Below are 26669 nucleotides of genomic sequence, written 5' to 3' on the forward strand. Positions count from 1 at the left end.
TCAAGTTTGCTCTCTTGTTTGTGGGAAAGACAACAGTTGCTTTGAGTGGCTGACCCCGGTCTTCTTCCCACAGACACTCGCCCAGTCAAATGCTCTGTCTCTGTGGAGAGGGACCAGGGGTAGCCTCTCTGTATAAAGCATTAAGTCCACTGCTCCTTGATCTTGCCAGGGCCTTTGCTTGTTAGTGTTTTGGTGACTGACACAAGCCGGAGTTATGCAGGAAGAGGAGCCTCAAATTAGAAAATGTCTCTTGATTAACCACCTATGTGAGAAGGTCCAGCCCACTATGTGTAGGTGCTTTTGAGTGTATAATAAATCAGACTGAGCAAGCCATGGGAAGGAAGCAAGCCAGTAAGCAGTACTCCTCTGTGGCCTCTGCATCGCCTCCTACATTCAGGTTCCTGCCCAGTTTGAGTTCTGACTTCCTTGGGGGACAGAGCGGGACCTGAAAGTTGTAAACCATAAGCAATGCCTTCCTCCCCAACTTGCTTTTGGCGACAGTGTTGATGACAGCCACAGAAACCCAAGACGAGGCAGATGGCTGTGTCTCCTACTCCCGCCCACCCTCTTGTCCTGTCTGGCAGGGGCTGGCTTTCCTCTGGGGTTTCACACACGCACATGCACACATCCCACACCCCGACTCTGCTGCTAGCTGGGCTGGGGGTACGTGGTTGGTGACTGTTGCTAGGGGTGTGTGGTTGGTGACTGTTGCGCCATGGTAGGACATTTGTCTCTGAGGTAAGTTGTTCCCTTGCACCCCAGATCTTGACAACTGAGAAGCACCTCACAGCCGCTTTTCCACAGAGCTGGCTCTGGGTCAGGATTCACTGCTGAGGTCATAGGTCAAGGTCACGGAGGGGCTGGCACCTCTGCTCTCCTGGCTTTCCATAGGGCAGGCGTGGATATTGCTGCTAAGGAGGCTCCTCCCTGGGACAGCCTAGGTGTGTCTGGTCCTCCCATCCCTTAGCTTTCAGAGGGACCCCAGCATCACACAGAGGAAGAACATAGAACAACATGGATAAACCAGGGATTTGCTTTCAGGAAAATCCAGTTTTGTTTTGACAGATTGCACAGATAATAATTGAATATACTTCTTCAATCACTTTGACGGACTATTTTAAACAGTAGGAGAGAGTTGGGGTTTTGCTGTCTTCTTAAGGCCTTGGTGTTCTGATTTTGTCACCTAAGAGGTAGCATGGCTGTTATGACTTGCAAGAATTCTTTCTGGCTAGAGAAAAAAAAAAAGAGGCGATAGAGTTTGGTGGAGGTGTGTAAATTGGAGTTCTTTCCTCCCTGGACAGCCTTGAGTAAGTCAACAGAAGTCTAGAATCTCCATTGGTGGCACTATCACATATACAGTAACACCACAGCCCAGGGTTGCCTTAGTGTCCACTGCACTCTGGGCTAAACCAAGCACATTCATTTGGGACACCACAGGGAAGAGTCACCTTTTGTCCCCAGGCTCCATAATAAGTCTGCTTAGTTGCTGTCAAATCCAAAGAATGTTTTGTTTTGAAAAGTTAAGCCAGTGAGCATCCTTCCTGTGCTCGCTGGCAATACTGGCAGGCCTGGCAGAGGAGCCATGGGAAATACAGGTTCTCCTGCCACCCTGTGGCGGGGCCCCACAGCTGTGTTGTGGAGGAGGGGCTAAGAATGTTGATTGTTCCCATGGCAACTGCAGCCTTGACTCCCAACTGGTGACTGGAGGGACGATGGCTAAGGATCTGGAACCTGACTGTAAGTTGTCTGTCTCCATTTTTGTGTGTTTACTTGGCTTAGGTGATGTTTGATTGCCTGGGAAAGCCTGTTTCTCAGAAGTGGGTTTGAAAGTAGGAACCTTTCTGATGGCCGAAGATCAGCTCCTGGATCAGGATGGTTTGCTTGGACCCAGAGGCACATTGCCCCTTCAGAAGCTTGAAGAAGCTGGTCGTTTCTCTCCACAACCAGGAGCAAGGGACACATGACTTCATTCAATCTAGAGCCCAGCCCAGGAAACAGGGTGGGTCTCTCCACCTCAACTAACCCATTTAAGGAAACCCCTCAGGGCATAGCCACGGGGCAACCTCATCTAGACAGTTTCTCTTGAGGGTTCCTGCAGGGAGTCTAGGCTGTGTGTGTCAAGGTTAAAATCAACAGTAACCATCCCATGGTGTCTGTGGGATGTGTGAAGGTGTACGTGTGTGTTAGTATGTACAGTGCCCTGGAGGGAAACGGATGGAGGGACTCACTACTCTAGTTCAGTGTCTGCTTTCTATAACGTTGAGCTCAGAGAAACTTTCTGTGCCATACTGCTGTCTTGGAACACAGAAGATCACAGAGAAACAGGCAGTCACATGTGGAGAACAATTCCCATGAAATAAACCTAACAACCTTAACAATTTCGCTCTACATGATGACACCGATATCCAGAGGCAGAGTTCACTCGTTGGTAGAGGTGGTGGCACCAAGGAGGTTACCAGTCTGAAGGCCCAGTGCCCAGCAGACCCCCACGTCCACACCCTCTGGTGGGAAGGACGGTGAGTGGCTGCTAGCTCCACTCCAGGTGTTCCTTGAAGGTGTCAGAGGCACAGGCGCAGCCTCAGGTGTGCTTAGTCAGGTCAGTGGGGTGTGGGACATTCGCTACCTACAGAGCCGGGCTATTGGCAAGTGATCTGGTGAGACATGGTCACCCAAAGAACTGTTATGCCTGTGTCACTGAATCCCAAATGAATCCATGGAGCCTGTACCAAAGCAAAGTGCATGAGGGTCTTTGTTTAACAAATTCAAGTCTGGACCACACTCTTCCAGCACACCAACACAGTGGGTGAGGAGAGCTGGGGAAAGGAGAGCTTTTAAAGGAGAACTGCCACAATCAGGGTGGATGGATACATGTTTTGGGGTCTTGGGATTGGTTGAAGGGGGTACAGAGTAAGATGATTTCTGCAACCATTGGTCAAACTTTGGGTGCAGACTGTTAACAAAGGGCCACAAATTGCTGTCAGGAGGTCTGCAAAGACGAGGGTGTCTGCAAAAAACATCTGGACCTCCATAAGTTCTATGACCCTGCTCCTTATCTCCTTAATTGGCTATTTCTAGGGTATCATTTAAATTCCGCTATCACAGCGCGTTCCTGGAACTGAGGTCATTCCCTGGTCACTAGACTGCTTAAGATGAAACCCCTTTTCAAAAATGGAGTCTGCAAAGTCAGGGCCTCACAGGATCTCATGTTGCTAGAGTATGTGAATGGTTCTTGTGTGCTGAGGTCCATCGGGAGGAGACCAGTATCTGCTGAGCCTCTTGGAGCTTGGGTTTGTATGACCCTGCTGAGGCTTTTCTTGTCTTTGCAGACCTTGGGGCCTTTGCTCCTGATTGATATGGGTCACCTGATCCCAGCATGTTGCTGTCAGCACATCCCATGTCAGGACAGGGAGCAGGAAGGCCTCCATTTTGTTTTTGTGTTGACGTTAAGTGTCCACTACACTCATCCACTCACAGTCTGCCCTCAGTGATCACGGAACACAGTACTGAGTTCACAGTGTCCCAAGTGCTTTCTTCTCTTAGTCCACAGAGCTTGTCCAAATGCTGCCCGTGAGAACAGAAATAAAATCAGGAGCTGGTTAGATTGAGTAAAATGGTTTAAATTAATGTAATCTTCACACTAAAGCCTATTATTTGCATCTTGGCAAGAAAAAAAAGAAAAAGAAAAAATGATGACGATATAGAGGGTATTTAACTGAGCTGACGCAGTGTCTAACAACCCAACGCTGTGTTGTCCTCATTAAAGAGTGTTCAAAAAGCTCTCTTGTTTTCCCCCAAAGCCAGCTTGTTTTCAGATCATTTGTGGGGGGTCTGCACTTCCCGAGGAGCAGTTCAAACATTCGAGTCTTTGGGAGTTGGGCAGAGATGGTGGGAGGTGCAGGCTGCTAGTGTCTTTGGTCAGGACGCTGGTGACTTCGCACAGGCAAACAGAACCCTTTGGGGGTAAACGACCTTTTCACAGGGGTCGCCTAAGACCGCCTGCATATTAGATATTTAGTTATAGAGTAGCAGCAAAAATGATTTTATGGTTGGAAGTCACCACAACATGAGGAACTGTATTCAAGGAAGGTTGTTCTAAGCAGAAAGAACTCGCTGGTGGCTTTGGTGGTTTTGAGTCTTTCCTGGACGTAAACTAACAGAGGAATGTCTCTGTAGCACCAGGAACCTCCCATTCCCATTTCCCACAGCTGAAACCTTCTGCTCCCATTTCCCACAGTTGGGGTCATGTATCTTTCCTAATTTGTGTGTTCATACTTTGGAGGAAGTTCAGGACTATCAGTTTTGAAAGTCACATTAATATTTTGCCAGTCAAGGGCATTTCTTTGTAGTACTGGGTAAAATCTTAAAAAATTTCACTCTCAGAAGAGTTTGTTTCAATATTCAGCTGTTACCATTCACGCAGGAAAGAGCATGGCTCACTTCCACACTGGGCTGTACTAGGGTGACTGGGATCTGGGTTTGACCACATTCCCAAAGAGACAGAATTCTGAGATGGCCAGAGCTTCTTAAGTACCTGGTGTGACTCCAGGCATCACTCTCAGGTCTGAGAAGGAGGAGCTTTGGTGATAGTCCTATGTCCTAAGGTCCCAAGACAATGTAGCATACTGGGAGCCTAGGGTGACTAGAAGCAAAGGGTGGGAAATCATTAGCCAGTCAGAGATGCAGGGTTTCTGAGTCAAAAATGATTGATCTCCAGAAGGGAGAGCTACCTGGACCACTGGTGTGTGTGTGTGTGTGTGTGTGTGTATGTGTGTGTGTGTGTGTACAGAAGATGATTCTGCCAGTGTATGGGAGTGAAATTCCCCTGAGGCTTCCAGCCCTGGGTCCCAGACCTGTGAGTGAGACCTGAACACAGGACTTGGGGCTTGGAGCTCTGGGCTTGTCCGACACACTCTGGTTACTATGAGACAGCTGGATCACTGCTGGCCTTCTGTTCTTCCCAGGATATACCCTGAATTTTTAGGCAATGCTTTTAGACCAGCACTGGGTACATACATGGAACTGCACCTAACAAAGGTCCTAAAGTCCTCAATCTTCCTGCCTACCTTTGGTCAGGTAGTCAGGCAGGCAGTAAGAACAGTCCAACATCTGGTAGAGAGCTGTGCTTAGCTATCAGCTCTGACCCTGGAAGGCTGGACCAGGAAGGATCTCATAAGCATCCCAGCAGCCCTCCTCGTGATGGCCATGCAGCTACTCACAGATGGGCTCATCCTGAGGACTCCCAGCTATGACAAGTGATGGCTATGGGTACATCCTGGCCTGCTTCGAGTGAGGCTGCTCACATCTAAGGCAGGTCTGACTGTTGGCGGAAGCTGTTTGTTGGTTCCTGGCTGCTTAGCCCCGAAATAATCACACAGAAACTGTATTATTTGCAATACTGTTTGGCCAATAGCTTAAGCATATTTCTGGCTAATTCATATCCTAAATTAACCCGTCTCTATTAATCTGTGTATTGTCACGTGACAGTGGCTTACCGGCTAAAGTTCCCAGCATCTGTCTCCAGCTCCATCACTTCTCTCTGACTCTGCCTTTCTTTCTCCCAGCATTCCATTTAGTTTTCCCCGTCTAGCTCTGCTATAGGCCCAAAGCCGTTCCTTTATTTAACAGTGGTAATCACAGCATTTAGAGGGAAATCCCACATCACCTGACGTCCCCTCCCCAACCCCGGAGCCTGAATCTCTATGGCTTGGGGACAAGAGAGGTCCCAATGTTACTGAAGGGGTGATGCTTGATTATTTATCCTCCAGGACCTTCCTAGAAGTCAATGCCTTGGTTTTGGAGACATCTGTGGACTCTGCCCTTGTGGTGGAAAATGATGCCTTACAGATCTGTGTACACCTCTACTTGTGCATTTGTAAGGGGATTTTAAACAAGAGAGGGGACTGTTGGCGGACTGTTTACTAGCTGTATTGTGAGAGATGGTTAGCCTCATTTTCAGAGGAAGAACGCACTAGTTCAGAGGATAAGGTAATAGGTCTGTATCCACATAGTGAGGACTGTATGGAGTCCAGGGCTCCCCAGAACATGGTATCTTAGATCAGGTTCTCAGAGTCCTTCCACTGAAGCATAAGATGTTGAAGGAGCTGTGGGCTGCGTTCCTGCCGCCCCAGCTCATGGTCGCCTGGCTAGCTTATGCCCCAAAATAACAACACACAAACTGTATTCTTTTAAACACTGCTTGGCCCATTAGCTCTAGCCCTTACTGGCTAATTCTCATATCCCGATCAACCCATCTCTAATAATCTGTGTAGCATCAGTCTTACCAGGAAAGATTCAGCATGTCTGACCTGGCGGCTTGCTTCATCTCTTCTGGCTCTGAGAGGAGCTGCCCTGCATCTGAGCTCACTTCCTCTTCCTCCCAGCATTCTATTCTGTTTACTCCACCCACCTAAAGGCTGGCCAATCAAATGGGCCAAGGCAGTTTCTTTAATAGCCAATGACCTTCCTCCATCAATAAGAAGCAGAACTTGTCAACACGGGCACAGGAGAGCAAGAACTGAAGGGCAGGTCAGCCATTAGGGGCTGGGTGCATGGACCTTGATAGTCCTTTCTAATCCATGACTCTTTACTATAGTTCCCCATGCTGTGGGGACCCCCAACCATAAAATGATCTTCCTTGCTACTTTATAATTGTAATTTTGCTACTGTATGAACTGTAATGTAAACATCTGTGTTTTCAGACAGTCTTAGGCACCCCCGTGAAAAGGTTATTCTATTTTTAGGGGTCACAACTCACAGGTTAAGAAATACCACTTTGGTAATTGGAGGGGAGAAAGAATCAAACAAATAAGCAACCCCTGCCTATTCCCTGGCATGCCTTATTAATCACATTTAGAGGTGACCCTTTCATCCTTGCCAAGGAAAATTAGAACCTCATGTGAAAATTGCCTTCTCAGAGTAGTTTTGCTTATACTCATAAGCAACACTGTGTCACGTCAAAGCACTTCATCTCCTTTCTGATTGGTGCTCCTCCTTTCATTTCTTTGATAAAAAATTCCAAACAAAAACAAGTTTAGGAGCTAAAAGGTTTGCCAGGCTTATGATTTCAGGCACCAGTCCATCACACCACTGAAACCAAGGGGGCAGGAACTTCAAACAGCTAGTCACTTTGCACCACAGTCAAGAGCAGAGGAGAAAGAATGTAAATGTCTTTCTTGTCCTTTGTGCTTTCTCTATGCCTGCACCATCTGGGGCACTGAGCATAGGGATTGGTGCTGCCTGTAGTGGGTTGGTTCTTCCCACATCAGTTAAAGACATAAAGACAACCTGGGACAAATAAGACCTCACGGCCAACCTGATCTGGACCCTCCCTTCTTGAGATTCCCTTCATGGGTGATTTTACTGTGTCATTGACAATTAAAACTACCCAGCAGGTTGCCCTTGGAGGGTTGTGAGTTTTATGCTGATAAGAGCCCCTGCAGCTCACCCACGTGTTCTTTATCCTCAGCTACACCTGAGGCGGCCACAGGTGTGTTTGACTTACAATGACTGGTCTTGTCCTCTCTGAAGACCTTTCCAGTGACTGCAGGAGGGGCTCACGGTTGTGCTTTCTCTCCTGAGCAGTTTACCTGAAGTGGAGGCACCGTGAGACACTTGATGTTAAGACTCTGTGCAACCTGAGGAAGCTCCTCACCCGACTCCAGGAGGAGCACAGGGATGATGTCTATGTCTACACCTCTGGACACCTGAACCCCAACAAACTTTATAAGCCACCCCAGACTATTACCCAGCACTGGCGCAATGCAAACCAGCCAAGGGAGCAAACCAGGGTCTTCCCACCCTCTGTGTCCAGAGACAAACAGTTAGCAAAGATGAGAGACGCATGGGCTTACTTCACCATCAACACAGCCCTGCATCCAGATGACAGCCACGACTCGCGGCTGTTCCGGTATTTGAACCCACGTGTGATCACTTCCCATGCTTACAAAGAGGGTGTCGCCTTGAAGACGTTTCCAGAGGACGAGGAGGACGACGAAGTAAGGGAAAGACACGTGTTCTCGCGTGAAAGACACAGGAAGGAGGAGCTCAGGCTGCCTGAGATGAAAGTGCTCAAATACCCAGAGGTGACATCCAGTCGCCAGTGCTACAAGTCTCTCCCAGGCAGGGATATGTATCGCTATGTCAGCTCCTACCTAGCTGGTATAACAAAAGCTGACAGATACAACAAGTTCCTTAGCTTCCAGAAAGAAGTGTTGGCAAAGGAAGATTTCCGGAAGAATGATTTCACGGGGAGCAAAGTGGCTGTGAACCACGAGAACAAACTGAAGGAGGTAAGGGGAGTGGGGCTCATGCACTCAACATGGGGCTAAAGTTTAGAGACTCTCATGGGCCCAGACTCAACCTGAGGTATTCCAGTTACTTGTTCAGGCAGAATGAAACAAAGTTACTGATGCACCTAATACCCAGGATGGTCAATAAGAATTAAGGTGATGGGGAGGAAGGTGACATTTGACAAAAGTAAGCTGGAGGTAAATTTCATGATCAGCAATATTCAGTGATGGGTGAGGACAGCTTTGGAAACTCTGTATCCAAGGTACTAACCTCTTGTAGAAGATGGGTGGGAAGAGCCTGGTCAAAAGAATTGATACAGATGTGTAGTAGGGAGCTGCGGGCCTCTTCCCACAGCCCGGCTCATGGCTGCCTAGCTAGCTTATGCCCGGAAATAACAACACACGCATTGTATTCTTTTAAACACTGCTTGGCCCATTTCTATTCATGTGTGTAGCACCCCAAGGTGTGCTTACCGGGAAGATTCTAGCCTACGTCCATCCTGGGTCGGAGCTTTATTGCGTCTGCTGGGGAGAGGGGAGCATGGTGTCTGCTCCTCAGAGGAGCTGCCCTGCATCTGAGCTCACTTCCTCTTCCTCCCAGCATTCTATTCTGTCTACTCCACCCACCTAAGGGATGGCCTCTCAAATGGGCCAAGGCAGTTTGTTTATTGACAAATGACCTTCCTCCATCATTTCCCCTTTTTCTGTTTAAACAAAAAAAGGCTTTAACTTTAACATAGCAAAATTACATATAACAAAACAGTTATCAAGCAAGAATTACAGTTACAATATTTATATATATTTTATCTTTTATCATAACAATGGAAAACTATAACTATAACTAGCTATCTATTCTTCAACTACATCAAAGACTCCAGAAGGATACAATATTACCTAAGCAAACAAAAAGTAAGCAACTTACAAAACTCTAGAAATCACAGAGACATCTCGCTGCCTGGACAGTCACCCAAAGTTTCTCTGTACCCTTGGGGCATCCATCTTCGGCCTAAAGGTCCATAGTATCCAGAGACATTTCCATGAAGCAGGAAATTTCAAAGGCAGTTCAGTCACTATCTGCTGTGTCCTGCAGAATGTCTCGCAGACTCCTTCATGAATCAGGAACCCCGAAAGATCATCTCACCTTTAGGCAAGTTCAGTAGTCCTCTCTCTGCAGGTTCTCTGTGTCCAGTTTATACAATAGTCCAGGCAAGAGCAGTTTCTTGCCCAAATGGCTATCAAACTCCATAAGGATCCTCTTCGATGCCCATCTTCTTTCTTCTTGAAGTAGATTGGTGCTGCCAGGAGCAGAGTGTCTCATTGTCATGAAAAACCCTAAGTTATTAAAACATTTAAAATGCCATATTCTATAATCTTTGAAAGATATGATGAATGCCTATCTGAAATATATCCATGCACATCTAGAAAATCTAACTAACATGACTACAAACTTGACTATTATAGATAACTATTCATTAACAACTTATATAATAACATTTTTACATGAGCTACACAATCACAATACCTTAATCAATATCAGAAATATATATATATATACATATAACAAAATTGACCTTAAATTTGTATCAACAAAGCAAAATTTATATCAATGTAAATTATTCGTATCTATATCATTTCCCCCTTTAAATGTAAAAGAACATTTATAAACAATATATGGGAACATGGGCGCAGTTTTTTCTCTCCAAACTGCTTCCTGCTGAATGGGGGCGCTGTTAATCAAGTTTCATGGTATAACCTGTCTGCTAGGTTCCTCTCAGTCAGCAGTCGAGTGAAGTAATTTTTTGAAGGTGTTCACAGCAATCTTTCAGGAGGACGTGGTCTATCATACCATATTGAAATAGAAGCAATCCAAAGAGTCTCATCTTCTGTGAAAACAAAAGAAGAAACTCTTTTCCAAAATATCATATCCTTAGATCCAAATTCTGAAGTCAAGGTATTTTGAAAATATCTATCTTGGATTAGTTCAGCAGCATTTATAAACAAATATCTTTTAGCAGCTGTTGCTCCTTCCTCAGCATTCAAACAATTCAAACAGAGCATAATAGCATATAGTATCAAGATTCTCATTGTATTTTCCATCTTCGTGCGGCTTTATTTTAACTTCTATTTCGTTTACTTTTACTTTTATTTTATATTTTCTGTATATCTTCGTCCTGGAATAACTCTTTAGACTAGGCTGTCCTTGAACTCTCAGAGATCTGTCTGTCTCTGCCTCCCAGGCAGTGGGATTAAAGGCGTGTGCTACCACACCTTGAAGTCTCAGAGGTCAATCTCCCTCTGCCTCCCAAGTGTTGGGATTAAAGGTGTGTACTACCACACCCAACTACTTTCTTTCTTCCTTTTTTACTTTTAAGAACTAAATTGTTAGCCTGCATATATTTTTAACACACTGTAAATCATTTAAACATTTTCTTTGACTTTGAATCTTTCTTTTACTGTATATCTCTCTTTTTCTGACCACACGAGTCTTTAATTTACCAAGCAATATCTGTAGTAATAGGAGCGGTGGGGCTGCGTCCCCGGCACCCAGCCGCCCACATGGCTAGCTTATGCCCTGAAATAATTACACGGAAACTGTATTCTTTTAATCACTGCCTGGCCCATTAGCTCCAGCCTCTTATTGGCTAGCTCTTACATATTGATCTAACCCATTTCTAATATTCTGTGTAGCACCACGAGCTGGCTTACCAGGGAGATCTTAAGCTATGTCTGTCTGGAGTAGGAGAATCATGGCGACTTCTGACTCGGCTTCTTTCTCCCAGCATTCTGTTCTGTTTACTCCACCCACCTAAGGGCTGGCCTATAAATGGGCCAAGGCAGTTTCTTTATTAAATGAAAGTAACTCCTCCATCAAATATCAGTAGGATGAAAGCCGTGGCTTTGACGGCTGGATCCAGCCATTCCTTAGCTTTCCAGCCTCATGGCTGAGGTACCGGCTGTAGCCATGTTTATCACCACAACTCCGTGGCGTTTCAAGGTCCTTGCCAGCAAACAAGCTACAACACTCAAATGCTCTCTCTGTAGCTGACCTCCTGCCTCAAAGAGTCAGAGTTTGCCCTGGCAGGATGGCCCACAAAGCCGGCATTTTAAAACAGCACAACTTTTTTCCTGCTACAGCTGAAAACCGAAAAGCATGCAGTCAGCTTTTATCAATATCATTTAAATGTTTCGTGGCAGGATCTCTTAATGAGCTGCAGGGTTTTGCAGCTGAAGCTGAGTCAGGAAGCCTCTCTTAGATGAGAGCGCTTGCTTGCCTCTAGCAGGTAGAGCAGACCCGAGAAATTGCTGCTACCAAGAAAACATGCTTTACTCTATTCTTTCCCAAGCTTTCTCAGGCTTTCTGTAGATTCAGTGCCCCATGTCTGGGCGCCATTTGTAGTAGGGAGCTGTGGGCCTCTTCCCACAGCCCGGCTCATGGCTGCCTAGCTAGCTTATGCCCCGAAATAACAACACACGCATTGTATTCTTTTAAACACTGCTTGGCCCATTTCTATTCATGTGTGTAGCACCCCAAGGTGTGCTTACCGGGAAGATTCTAGCCTACGTCCATCCTGGGTCGGAGCTTTATTGCGTCTGCTGGGGAGAGGGGAGCATGGCGTCTGCTCCTCAGAGGAGCTGCCCTGCATCTGAGCTCACTTCCTCTTCCTCCCAGCATTCTATTCTGTCTACTCCCCCCACCTAAGGGATGGCCTCTCAAATGGGCCAAGGCAGTTTGTTTATTGACAAATGACCTTCCTCCATCACAGATGCTATTGGGTTAGGAATGATGGTGGTGTGCTGGTGGGGGCCGTGGTGTGTGAGGTGACTATGGGCTGAGAGGGAACCTTATTGACCAGAGCAGCATACTGTGGGCAAGAATTCAAGGTAGGAGGGGAGAGAAGAGCCATCTATATGTGTCAGAGAGCCACAGCCTAAGATTAGGAACGAGAATTCTGTGAGAAAGGGAAGGGACGGGGGAAGGGGGTAGAGGATAAACTTTGGACTGCAGGAGGCATGGGTGGAGAGAGAAAATGAGCAGGCGTGAACACACACGAGTGGCCAGGCTCTGAGCAACTGTGGAAGGAAGGCTATCAGAGGCTCCCTGATTTGCCACCCCCTCTGCAGAGTCCAGCATCTGGATCGCCTTTTCCAACCATACCCTCAGAAGGTCAAACTGTTCTGAGAGGAACACGGGGACCCCACCGCCTTTAGGGACTGACTGTGCGTCTTCCTTCCAGGAGCTTGAGAAGATATGCACTTGCAATCCTCAGCAGTTCAACCGGTTGCAGGTCTTTGGGGAAATCTTTGAGGATATTTGCAACAGCTCTTTGATCTTTGGGGACCTCCTGAAAGAGGTTAAGGTAACAAGGAGCATTTTCCTCATCATGGTTGAGAGCTATGCAGGAGAAGCTGCATTCCTGAGATGTCTCGGGCCCCACAGCAATTACACAGTTCCTGTTCTGTCTGTCATGGGAGCCATGAGAAGCAAGCACTGATTAACTTGCTGCTTAGGCCTGTGACTGCCCACCACAGCTTCCCAACCATGAGTTCAGAACAGCATGGCAAATGCACTTTCAGAACGAGGCTCTTAGACCTTGTGATTTTTGCCCTAAAAGTAGCTGTGTGGGATCCAGCTTGAAGTCGAGTTGCATAAGGCCTGTGTTAATTTTCTGCTGCTGTGCTAAAATGCCCAGAGTATGAACAAGATAGGGAAGAATGTCTTTATTTTAGCTTGGGTTTCAGGGGGCTAGAGCCCATCATGGTGGTGGGAAGTCATAACAACAGACAGGAAACACATGGCTGTCCATCACATTGTCATCCATGTACGGGAAGCAGAGAGAAATAATAGAAACTAGAGCCAGGATATAAGTACTTAAAGCCTGTCTTTAGATGCTCCCTCCCTCCCTCCCTCCCTCCCTCCCTCCCTCCCTCCCTCCCTCCCTCCCTCCCTCCCTTCTTCCTTTCCTCTCTGCCTGCCTCCCTCCCTCCCATGAGGCGTCACCAACTAAAGGCTCCATTACATTCCTCAAAGTACCACCAACTTAGGCCCATGTGTTCAAATACATGAGCTGGTGGGGACGATCTCATCCCAACCATCACAAGGCCCGTGCTGTGCTCTGATTTCCCTGAGGACAAGGGGTGGCTAGCGATGGCAGTGTGCTGCTTATCTCCCTGGGCTCTTGCCACCTCCCCTTCTGCAGCTCTCAGATTGACACATGGCAGGGGATAGCATGCTTAGATGTGTGTCAGGATGCTTTCCAACAGCATCTTGAATGGATCAGTAGCTTGTAGTCAATATAGGATTCAACGACAATTCAGTGCTATAAATTTGTATGTGTGTGTGTGTGTTTAAACACATTGCACAATTTTTAGACTTCATGCTTGAAGTGCTTTTAACTGAAATAGTTAATACCTGTGGGACTTATGCATGCAAAAAAAAATAATACTTGGGGCTGGGTCATAACTCAGTGGGGGAAAGTGCTTGCAGGACCTGGGTTTCAATACCCTGTACCTACATAAAGCCTGAATGTTATGAGACACACATCTGAATCCCAGTGCTGGGGCAAGGCAGAAACATAGGAAGATCCCAGACTTGCTGGCCAGCAAGTCTAGCCAATCTGTGAGCAAGCACAGGGGAGGTAGTGATAGAAGAAGAAGCCTGATGTCAGCCCTGACCCTTGTGTGCACACGTGGGTGCCTATGCACACGTATATACACACCCACGCACATGTGGGTGCCTATGCACACGTACATACACACCCTTGCATTCCGCCCCCATAACACAAGCCCATCCATCTGGTGACGTTTTTTCCCCCACAGGATGAATACGAACTCTACATGGCGGCTCTTCTGGACTCACAGCCCACAGCACAGTATAAGGTAGCAACCACCAAGAAGGACCCAGAGTGAGCCTGTATGTTCATGACTTCATACTTAGGAGCAGGAGGACACTCTCAACCTGGGAAGCCCCAGGTTGTTTCTTCCTCTGTCATGCAAAATAGCTGGTGTTTTCTTTTTTAAGAGGGTGATCTTCATATGAAGCTAAAGTATTGTGGGCCAAGAGTTTTCCTGTACATTGACACAGCCAGCGCTACTAGGGAGGGGCATAAATGGTACTGCAGTGATTCCCAGGAAATAGCATCCTGTTGTTACCCTGAGTGGGCCGATTGTCACAGCAAGTATACCAGAGCCACAACACAGATCTCTGTCTCCTCGTGTAACTGATGACAGTTTTTCCCAGTATTCTCTGTAGGGCCAATGGGTCAGTAGATAAACATGCCCTGTTCTAGTGAAAAATGTCCTAAGGGAATGACAGACTGACAGCCCCAAAGCTCCAAGAACCTGGCACCTTGAGATTAGTAACTATTTTGAGAAGTAGAAAATGTAATTTCTTTATATATATTTCTTTACATATATATAAATGTAATTTCTTTATATATATATTTCTTCATATATACGCACATATATGTATATGTGTGTACACTTAATAAAGCATATGTGTACATATATACATATACATACACACATATATACACACACACACATATATATCCTCTAGCGTACAGTCAGTTCTAAATTACATCTTAATAAAACACACATGGACATTACATTCTGTATTCTGAGACTTTCAATGCTATGTAATAATAGGTTTTGAGGGCCTGGAGGGGTAGCTCCGCAGTTTGGAGCACTGGCTGCTCTTGCAGAGGAGTCAGGTTCAGTTCACAGCACCCACATGGTAGTACACAACCATTGTGACTTCAGTTCCAGGAGATCTGACACCTTGTTCTGACCTCCACAAGCATTAGGCATGCATGTGGTGAAACAACATACATGCAGGCAAAACCCGCATACACATAAATGTTCAATCAATCAATCAATCAATCAATCAAATCAGCATTTTAAGTAAAATCAGGACTGAGCAGTGACTACAGTCACAGGCCTTACTCTGTGTGGCAGAAAAGAAAAATTCATGCCCACATCTCAATCAGACACCCAAGTGAGAGAACTGGCAAGCTTCTGGGGCTCTCTTTCCATTTTGAAGTCCAGGACCTAACGAGGCAAAGGCCTTTGTCACCCAGCATGAGCCCCACCTTTATGTTCACATAAAGATAGGAGATTCAGATTGTCTATCACATTTTTTAAATAGTTGATAATGATGTACCCAGCCCTTTCTTCTTTGTCTTTCCCCAACCCAGTTCCACAAAGAAACCATGAATGCCCCTGCCATTCTTAAGAATTCTTAGAAAGATAAAATCTTAAATTATTGTGAAGATTATTATACTTGGAACTTTGGTATTATTTTGCTTCTTCCTCCAGCTCTCCCAATGCACTCATTTAGGACATCTGGGCCATACATGAGCAACCTGGGCCACATATGAGCAACCTGGGACACACATGAGCAACCTGGGCCACACATGAGCAACCTGGGCCTTACATGAGCAACCTGGGCCTTACTTGAGCAAGAGCCCAGAGTGACTTCTCTCCCTGACCACCCTACCCTTTGTGTGCCTTGCTCTTGGCAGCGGCTCCTGGCCGAAGTTAAGGGATTGGAGAAGAGCCCCGTGCACAGCACAGACATTGAACAAGCCAAGGAGCAGCTGAGGAAGCTCGAGCAGGCTGCCCTGGCAGCCCTGGAGCGCAATGACAAGTAAGGAACCAACGGTGTGGTGCTGGTGAAGTTTCCACTGATACTTAGCAAGACCTTGAAACTGTGATGCTCAGTATCTGAATTTTTCTGCATTGCCATGTGCGATGTACTACCTGTACCAACGTTGTCCTGTTAACCCGGACTTTCCCACAAACAATTGCATGTCTGACTATGGTGCTGGACCTCATGGCAAGCCTCTTGGAGGTCTCTGAAGGTTTCCTTGATTGGACTGAGGATGGCTGGGCCAGAAAGAGCCTTCTGATTTTCTTAACTTAGAAAAACCTGAAATTTCTCTGTGGTGGTTTGAAAGAAAATGGCCCCTAAAGGGAGTGGCACTGTTAGGAGGTGTGGCCTTGTTGGAGGAGGTGTTGCCTTGTTGCAGGAAGTGTGTCACTGTGGAGGCGGACTTTGAGGTCTCATACATGCTCAAACTATGCCCAGTGAGATAGACCACTTCCTCTTGCCTGCAAATCAAGATGTAGGATACTCGGCTCCCTCTCCAGCACCATGTCTGCCTGCATGCTGCCAAGTCCCACCATGATGATAATGGCCAAAACCTCTGAAACTGTAAGCCACCCCAATTAAATATTTTCCTTTGTAGGAGTTGCTATGGTCATGATAGTGTCTCTTCATAGCAATAGAAACCCTAAGATACTCTCTGAGCAGTTGTATAGAGTGATGTCACCATTGGGCAGAGCATGTCATTCTTAAAAATGACTGGGGCTGGGGAGTAGATCAGGAGGGAGTCAATCTAGCACCCATAGAAATTCATGTTAGGTATGGTGGTTGTCCTGGAAACACATATGCAGGTGGAGACAGAGGATCCCCTGATGTAGTAGGCTAGCTAGACATGTGGAATACTTAGCTTTGGTTCAAGTGAGAGATCCTGTTTTAGTGTATAGAGAATGATCAAGGATGACGCCTGACATCAACCCCAGGCCTCCACAGGTATGTGTGTTACAGGCACATCCACACTGTCATACACAAGTGTATCCATATTCATGCACATACACACACACACACACGTACTAATGCACACATACATGCAAACTCACCAGCAGGCACACATGCATGCATGCACACACATGCATGCATGTGCACACACATACAAAGACACACATACACAGACATGCACTGATGCACACATATATGCATACACATACACACCAGCAGGCACACATGCACGCGCACACACACACACACACACACACAAGACTTGTGTTATAAAATGATCAGTTGCAATAAGGCCCAAGCAGAGCTTGCTATTGTGTAACTGCTTCCCTATCGATTTTTAGACTGAGAAGTGAACTGGAGGCGGAGAGCCTGTTGCTGCAGTCTGCTAAGGAGAAATCAGGTGAGTGCCTTCCAGAACTGCCAGCTGCCTTTCTAGTATCTTCTCTGGGTGTCTTGATCCACCTCCCTTTCCTCCCTCACCATACATACACCTACCTAATTCCTACTCCCACTTCAGCCTCTAGTTCCTCAGTCTTCAGCAGATTCTCCTAAAACCTGAACCAAACTGCATGGTGTTCACAGGGGTCTCCCCAGGGTGCTGTGCACCCCTCCCCTGCTCCATCCTTTTCATGTGGTTTCTCAGAAGTGTGCACTGTGAGAAAACTAACCTGCTGGAGGTTCTGGTCATCATTCACAACTGCCCCTTTCCACTTAGCCTGGAGTCTGCGAGACAAGGCACCCACAATGTATGCAACCACATTGAGAGGAATACCCTATTTATTCAGAACAGTTAATTTTTATTAATATGCTTGAGTTATATGATATAGCTAATACATATATACATATATAGTTACACTACCACTATATGTAACATATGACATCATACACCCAGCACTCTTAACAAGTGTTGAGATATTAAACAGAGTAACTGCTTTCAAAACTATCTCCAGAATCTTTTGATAGAAACAAAAATGATGAGGACCAACTCACTCTGATTGAGAAGGTTGAGAAGAGGAGATGCGAAATCCTTGAAAAATGGGATGAGATTAAAGCACTTGAGAAACACATTAAAGAGACGATGGTGCATTCAAGAGTGTCAGATATCACCGAGAATGGGATTAAAAGTGTAGAGGTATGCAAATTATTCATGTAAAGATTTCCTTTTTTGTTTGTTTGTTTGTTTGTTTAACCATACCCACAAAACAATTTGATTCAGGGTAAAATCTAATGAAGCTTAGTCCTAAATATGCTTTTACTTCAAAAGGTGTAGTGTCTACATAGAGCAGTGAAGGCCTAGCTAAAATAAAAACAAAGGAGACATGAGAGTGCTTGCGTGGAACTTGTGTGAAATGTGATCTAGTAGGGTCTCTTGTGGCTAGTTCCATGTATTTTAGCAGTGCTGTGCTTTTTGTTTACAATGCAGAATAAGACTTGCAAAATACATAGAAGGGTGGTGTTGCTCTAAATCATGGGTGGGAATGCAGGATATTAACTGAACACAGTTCCTGTAGTCACCCTAACAATCAGTTATTGATGCTGTTGTGTGTGTTATTTATGGATGCAAGCATACCTGGGCTATGCTGTGGACTGGTTTGTAGACACCATCGAAAAGCAAACACCACAATTAGATGGGTTGCAAGAATTATTCGATTTCTCAGTGCATGTAAACTTATGGTTAAATTCTATGGCAGACAACTCCATGCTTAACAACACACTGTTTTAAGTACAATGAAAAATAAACCATCGGTGCAACATGCTTAAGTTCACTGGGACTTGCTTGACACAGGCTTGTCACCAACATTCAATTCCTAAGAAAAAGAAACAAAATTTGTCAAGCAAATTGGCCTTTTTAGGAGGCAGATTTTCAATTCTGAGGAACTGGAACTCTATCTCAGGAAAAGCAAAGCAAGAGATGGGTTGAATGCATAGGGTCAGAGGACAGAGAGAAAGACTGAGGCCATATGTGGCTAAGATGGCAGTGAATCTAGGGGTTGTGATCTGTTACAACAATGGAATACTCAGATTAACATTTCTACATTCTCAGAAATGTACCATAAACCAACTCATATTTCTAGGAATGATATTATTAGGTACTGTAAAAACAGTCACTGACCATTCAGGCTGTACAAAAACAGAACAACAACTGGCAAACTCTCAGAGGTACGAATGGCCTTAGTTTTAAAATGGTTGACAGACAAATCTATATTTAAGAAATGGCCTTTAATGATAGAGGAACTGCAGGCTTTAGAACAGTTGGTACAGAAGCAGCTAGACGCTCAACATATTGAGAATCATCCACCCTTTGGAATTCTCCTGTGTTTGCTGCTAAAAAGAAATCTGGAAAATAGAGATTGGTAACAGACCTAAGAGCTTTTAATAAGGTGATTTAGTCAATGGGCTCCCTACAATCTGGAATTTCTTTGTCTTCTGTATTACCTAAAGGAGGGCATCTTATAGTTATTGATTTAAAAAATTGTTTCTTCACTATATCTTTAAGAAAAAGACAGAGATAAATCTGCCTTCATAGTGCCTACTTATACTAATTTTCAGCCTGTTAAAGGATATCAATAGAAGATTCTTCCATGGGTAATGTTAACTAGCTCCACCCTGTGCCAATATTTTGTAAGTCAGCCTTTGGAAATGATATGTAAGCAATTTCCTAAATCTGTAGTTTACTTTTACATGGACAACATTTTGCTATCTGATTCAAATGCAGATACTTTAGAAAGAATGTTTGAAGAAGTAAAAAAAGTTTTGCCTTGTATGGACTACAAATTGCTCCTAAAAAAGTACAAAGAGGAGATTCTATAAACTATTTAGGTTATAAAATAGGTTTACAGAAATTTAGACCACAAGAAATCAAAATGAGGAGAGATCAATTGCAGACTTTTAATCACTTTTACAGAGTGCTAGGAGACATTTTCAATCTATGGCCCACTATTTGGATAAAACCTGATGAACCTATGAATTTAAACAAAACCTCAGATTGTGACAAGGACTTAAATAATCCCAGGGAGATACCAGCTGAAGTTGAGAGAAAATTTACTTTGATTGGAGAGAAATTATGGAAGGCACATGTAGATCATGTGAATACAAATCTTAACTGCATTCTGATCATATTACCCTCTTAACAACCCTCTACAGAAATTTTAATGAAGAGGGAAGATATTATCTTAGAATGGAACTTTCAACCACATAAACCAAGTAAAAAAAATTAAAAACATATGTGGAAAAGGTCTCTGAGTTAATTATAAAAGGAAAATTGAGATTTTTGTCAATTTGCAGGAATAGATCCTGCAGAAATTGTAGTACCATTCACTAATGATGAAATTAACAGATTATGGGAAGAAAGTAAATGTTGGCGAAGAGCTTGTAGTAAGTTTTTGGGGAGTGATTAGCAACAGCTATCCCAGAAAGTGAGAGAACTTGACTTATCAGAGAACTAATTGGTTCCTTCCTCACATTGTATGGGACACACCAATAACTGGAGCCCCTACATTCTATACTAATGGAAATAAATCAAGAAAGGAAGGTTACAAACCAGAAAATTGAAGTAAAGTAGAAGAAAGCCCTTATGATTCTGTCTAAAAGTCATAAATATATGCTAATTTTTATGGTACTAAGGGATTTTAAAGAATCTCTCAAAATAGTTACTGATTCACAATATGAAGAAAGAGTTGTTTTGCATACAGAAAATAAAATTGACTTTATACAAGATATAATCAGGAGTAGACATCATCCCATGTACATAGCACATATCCAATCTCATATGGGTCTGCCAGGTCCTCTAGCACAAAGATAATGCAGAAATTGATCAATTATTGATTGGGAACGTGCAGAATTTCATAAAAAGCATCATGTCAATAGCAACAGTTTAAAAAAGGACTTTTTATCACCTGACAACAAAGTAAGGAAATTATAAGACTATGTCCTACTGGTTCTTTATACAATCAAATACCACTACCTACAGGATGTAACCCAAAGGGTACTCAAATGAATGAAATCTGGCAGATGAATGTGTTACACATTTTCTAGAATTAGGAAAATTAAAATATGTACATCACACCATTGACACCTATTCGATTTTAAATGGGCAGCTGCTTTGGATTCAGAAACGGGTGATTCAGTAATCACACATTTGCTAGAAGTTATGGCCATCATTGTTATACCTGCACAAATAAAAACAGATAATGCCCCAGCATATGTCACTAAGAAAATGAAACAGTGTTTTTTTTCATATTATAATACGAAGCATATTATAGGTATACTAAACAGTCCTACAGGTCAGTAAGTTAGGGAAAGATCAAACTATAAATAATATGTTAAATAAATAAAACGGATGGTAAATATACCCCCCAAATCGATTGCCTAATGCTTTATTATCCTTGAATTTTCTTATGGTTATGAGAAAGGAGCAACAACTGGAGAGAGCCGTTGGGCAAAAGAGAAAACTTTTTTTTTTATTTATTTTTTTATTTTATATTCATTGATGTTTTGCCTGCATGTATGTCTATGGGAAGATGTCAAATCCCCTGGAACTGGGGTTACAGACAGGTGTGAGCTGCCATGTGGGTGCTGGGAATTGAACCTGGGTCCTCCGGAACAGTAGTCAGTGCCCTTAACTGCTGAGCTATCTCTCTAGCCCCAAGAGAAAACTTTTAAACTAAATCAGTCAGTGTATCTCAAGGATGTGTTGACCTCAGAATGGAAACCTGGAGATGTGCTACATTGGGGAAGTTGTTTCACTCTTGTTTCCACAGAAGAACAAAAGCTATGGATGCCATCAAAATTAATCAAGATTCAGTTTGAAAAGAAGAAACATCTTGATAAGAGAAATGACAGCTCCTTCACTGAGGTGACAATTCCACAGGCTGTAAGGAAATCTCACAAAAGTTATGGCAGGTTTATGTTCTTATCTTTGCAGGAAAACAGAAAATACCCATCTTTAAGAAGTCAAAAGACCTTGGAAATCTATATGCCTAAGAAAGAAAAGATAGCTATCCAGAAAAATCTAAAGCAAAGAAAAATCTAACTAATGATACCAGTAGTCTCTGTAGGGTAAAATCTTACTACCTAAACATACATATCTCCTTACTTCTCAATATAATGGTAGTCCCAACTCACTTACAAATCAAATCTGGCTTTGGAGTTGAACTGTGGCTCTCCTTCTTTAAATCTTAGTATGTGGTTTAAAGAAAAATTCAGAGTTTCTGTCTCATATCATGAGAGCCACCTGGTGTGGGACAGAAGAAAGGTAAAAATTTAGAGACTAAGGTTATCAAAACTCTGCTTTCAAAAATTCTACTACTTTCCATACCTATTTTTGTCTCTGCGGTACCTTTCTTTATTCATATCTATCAATACAAACTTTCCATTTTGATGTGAACAATGTTTAATTTTTCCACAATGAACAGTACATTTTCCTAGAGTAATCTCTGAAGTCTCCAAAAAGAAGATGGGGCAGCACAACTATGATTCCGCTTGGTTCATATGATGTCATTTAGCTGAATGCACCACTCAGTGATCGCTTTGGACTACAGACTGTTCAGAATAATTTCAAAGTGGTTAGCAGAGATGATCCAGTCTAGCAGACTGCTCTAGCCAGGACTTGAGACAAGCCCTGTACTTTCCCATTTCCCATAGATTGAACAACAACAACAAAAAAATGATATAGCTACCTCTCCCAGGACCTGACAATTCAATTTTTTTGGATACTCTAAAGATACTGTAACCCCCATACAGAAGGAAGTAAATTTAAGAGTACAATGTGTACATTCTTAAGAGGTGGGGTGGGTAGTTTTTGGTTGCTCAATGGATTATGGATATTTGTTATTGTTTAGGGGGGATGGTTACAAGTTATAATTGGTAATGATCAGGAAAAAACTAAACCAAGGAAATTAGATTCAAGTTTCTCCTTTTGAAGAGAAAAAAGGGGATATAGATTCAATAGGGTAGATTATTGAATCTACTCTGAAAAGAAAATGGTGGATATAGATAAAAGATAAAAAGCTAGATTATTAAATTTACTTTTAAAAAGCAGCTGCTAGTTTTAAATGATTTACATTGGATTAAGCTCTTGTATATTGTATACAAATTTGTATATTGATACAAATTTGAGATTAATTTTGTTAGAACATACTGTACATATATTTCTACTCTTGTTCAAGGTATTATACCTATACAACTCATTTAACAATTCAATACAAATTTCTAGCCCTTGAAAATTATTATTAACAACTGTTTTGGATAATAAGGGAATAAAAGGTTAGTAATTAGTCATCTATTATAATTTAATTTATAGTCACATTCGGTATGTTTTCAAGGTCAAACAAATTCATATTTTAGATAGACAGGTCATCTTCAAACATTTCAGAGAACTACAGAATATGGCATTTAAGATGTTTTAATAACATAGGTTCTTTTTTATGACAATGAGACATGTCTGCTCCTGGAAGCACCAATCTACTTCAGAAAAGGACATGGGCATCTAAGAAACTCCACATGGAGTTTACTTACCTTGTGGCAAAAGTGAGCAACTGGGCAAGAAAATGCCCTTGCCTTGACTGCTGATTGTATGCTTTCCTAACTGGACAAGTAGGACACAAAAGAAAGTGAGTGCTAAACATTGTCAAGACAAGGAGGGACAGCCCTTCAGAATATCCCCACCTCACAGAAAAGTCTATTGAATGTGCTAGGCTTGTAGGCCAAAGATGGATGCCCCCAATGTTGCAGAGGAACTTAGGGTGACTGTCCAGGCAGCCAGCAATTTCCATCATTTCTCACATTTTTCAGAAGTAGCTTGCTTCTCTGACAGGCAGATTCCCAGGGTAAGCGGGCTGGAGTTGGGGCTGGGGTTGCAGGATGAATGGAGAGGAGAGCTGGAGAAGATCTATGTGATGTGCTGGAGATGAGGGCAGAGGGGGATGGGAGGCTGAAGCAGGGGACTGTTACAGAGAAGAGAAGAAAGCCTATAGCTTCCCAGGGAATGCTGCTGGAGTAGGGGCGGGGCTGAAGGGAGGGAAATTAAGAGGGGAAGGTCTGTGTGAGCAGCTAGAGGTGAGGGGGCATGGAGGCTGCAGCAAGTGGTCTGTTATAGAGATGAGGATGAGATGGGTGGATTAGAATTGGAGGCACACAGGGAGAGATGAAGATCTGCAGTTAGCCTACCTCCTTGCCTGACCAGAGTAAATGTCTCTTTCAAAAGTGATGTGGTACTGAGCATGCTTAGATTTACAGCCAAGCCTGTCTCATAATGCTTCTTTAATTTCATAAATAAAGCCTTACCCATTTCTTTTAAAATTGCTTTTAAAACCATTTGCTTTCAGAATGAAGCTTTAAAATCGGAAACAACCAACAGAATCTTAAAGAAGAAAATAAAAGTAAGATGTCTTTTTAATATGCAAACTGGTGTTTATCTGTAGAAAAATTTCCTGACATGTCTGTTTGCCTTTGTCATAAGTCACCCAAAAATGTCTGCTTTCTTCTTATGGAATAGCTGTCTACTGTGTTTGCTGTGTCTGGCTGTGCAGACTTCAGCCTAGAGCTGGACTCTTGTAAGCAAGTGCATTAGTGAAGACACACTACATTGTGATGACAATCATAACTGTGTCTCTAACTTATCCACACACCTTGGGATCAGAACAGTGAACACGACAGCCAGCAAGGAGTGGAACACTCCAAACACACATGGACAATTGCCGCTTACATCATAGTTCTGCACAGCCTGGCTGTGTACGCCTTTGAGCTGTGCAGGGTGTGGTTAGTGTCCTATAACTGGCAGAACCACCAGTTCTGATTCTATTTTATTGTCATTTTGCATGACCAACTTCGTGGTGTTCTAGATGACTGGAGGATTTTCATCTCTCTGCAGGTTATCGAAAACCAAGTCAAGCAGCTCATAAAAAAGAGTAAGATCAGCAAAGAGGAGAGGCAGTAAGCATTGATACTGTGTTCTGAAATGTGTATGTGTGTGAATGTGCCTTTTATATATATCTGTGGGCACACGTGTGTGCAGATGGAGATGTGCACACGAGGCTCCAGGTTACCGTGGGGATTCTTTCTCATTTACTCCACCCTATTTGTTGAGGCGGAATCTCTCATGTGAACCCAGAGGTCACTGACAGGATTAGTCTCTTTAGGCAGCTTGCCCCAAAGGTCTGTCTCCACCTTCTGAGTGTTGGGATTCGTGACAGGGTGCCTTCATGCCTCGCTGGCATTTACATGGGTTCTGGGGATATGAACTCCGGTCCTTACATTTGGTGGCTGTGCTTTGCCCACTGAGCCATCTCCCCAGCCCTGTGCCAGATACTGTGCTGGTAAGGGCTCGAGTGCTTGAGAAATTGTTCCCTTGAAAGGAGACGGGACTTTGGCAGCCCTCATGAGCGCTTGCTTTGAGTGTGCGTGCTTTGTCTCATGTGATCAGTTGAAGATCTAGAAACCAACATGTACATTTTCTCTAACCATATGCAAATAGTTTCACTAGAAGAAGCTAAAGGATTGGGTAAATTCTCAGGGGTAAAGGCCAGAAATATGGTATGGGGGTAGCATGTAGCTTTGGGTGGCATTCTTTGCTCAAATTGAAGGACTTTTAATGTTATTAAAAACATAATGAAATCCTGTATACATCTAAACTCTCAATTTAAAAAGTAAATGGGGGCCAGTGAGGGGGCTCAGCTGGTAAGTGTAAGCCTTATCCCTAAAAGGCTGAGTTGATCCTTGACCCCCACATGGCAGAAAAGGGCTGTGACCCCTACAAGTTTTCCTCTGGCCTCCACAATGCACCGTGGCCTGGGCCCAGCGGTGTCCTGCTTCCCTAACTTTCTGTGCATTTGTGTTTCTTCATGGAGCCCCACAGTGGCTGTTTCTAGACATCGGGTCCATGTTACAAGGCAAAGGACAAACAGCCCTTTTTCTTTCTGAGGCTCTTTTATTACTTATTTACTTATTTTGCCTGATGTAGAAAGATGGTCTTTTCAGGCACATCCTCATACATCTCTGCTAGCATGAGGTCCCGACAGGCTGTAGTCGTGGGAAGGGCAGAAATCAGGGACTATACTTTCCCTCTCACGTGGTAGAGGAATGTGCAGAGAGAGCCTGGACTGTTCTCCCAGCTCCTTATGTTGTGCCAGAAGTCAGCAAAGGGCAGTCACGGTTGCAAAGATCTCACTCTGGCTAATGGATGGGCTAGAAGGTGGGTCATCCACATGGTATCATTAGCCCAGAAGATGCCATAGGGGGTACCCCTCAGGCCCTAGAGAAATCCCACGGTATTCAAGGCCAAGGCCTGTGTGTCTGAACGACCAAAAAGAAAGCTTGTTGATTTCAGTCTTATCTGTTCGGGTAGATTTGTCCTAAAATGGATATTTACTGGGACTTTTACTTTTCTCCTTAATGTCTATTTTTCCTAATCCATTGCATTTATGTCTTGTGCATTTTAAGGATTCTTTGGGATCTTATTAAGGAATATGCAGATTTAGAAGATGCAGAAGATGACTCTCAGATGTTTGGAAAGTGACAGAGGGGTCTCCACTACCCAGTCCACCACCTGGATAGCTCGATGAAGATGTTTCTTTTTGTCAACTCTCCACTAACAATGTCAGTGCTGGATCTGCATCCTCCTCGGCGTGTTGATAGATGTGTGCTCCGTGCGATTCATTTGACTTCTTCCATGTGTGTCCTGATCTTTAGTTCATCTTTCACTCCATAATTTTCAACTGGACAAGCCACTTTAAATATTTATTAAGAACAATGATTTAACCCTGCTGTGTTGTATACCAGTCCTG

The 26669-nt window shown here is 43.8% G+C and overlaps 1 protein-coding gene across 2 annotated transcripts; it reads left to right on the plus strand.

Moving 5' to 3' along the window:
• The first annotated feature begins 1712 nt into the window (after nucleotides 1-1712).
• Nucleotides 1713-26669, plus strand: C2H6orf118 (chromosome 2 C6orf118 homolog). 2 transcript variants are annotated; one of them, XM_057762602.1, is made up of 10 exons: nucleotides 1713-1737; nucleotides 7582-8288; nucleotides 12524-12646; nucleotides 14106-14165; nucleotides 15809-15933; nucleotides 17229-17287; nucleotides 17838-18019; nucleotides 24213-24266; nucleotides 24758-24819; nucleotides 26326-26669. In XM_057762602.1, the coding sequence occupies exons 1-10, from the start codon at nucleotides 1713-1715 to the stop codon at nucleotides 26399-26401; spliced, it is 1473 nt and encodes a 490-aa protein (XP_057618585.1). In that variant the 3' UTR covers nucleotides 26402-26669. The 2 variants fall into 2 exon arrangements, with proteins under 2 accessions (XP_057618585.1, XP_057618586.1); XM_057762603.1 differs by lacking the exon at nucleotides 24758-24819 and having other exon boundaries at nucleotides 26326-26466.

The sequence above is a fragment of the Chionomys nivalis genome, chromosome 2 (assembly GCF_950005125.1).
Source record: "Chionomys nivalis chromosome 2, mChiNiv1.1, whole genome shotgun sequence".
In the NCBI taxonomy this organism is placed as follows: Eukaryota; Metazoa; Chordata; class Mammalia; order Rodentia; family Cricetidae; genus Chionomys; species Chionomys nivalis.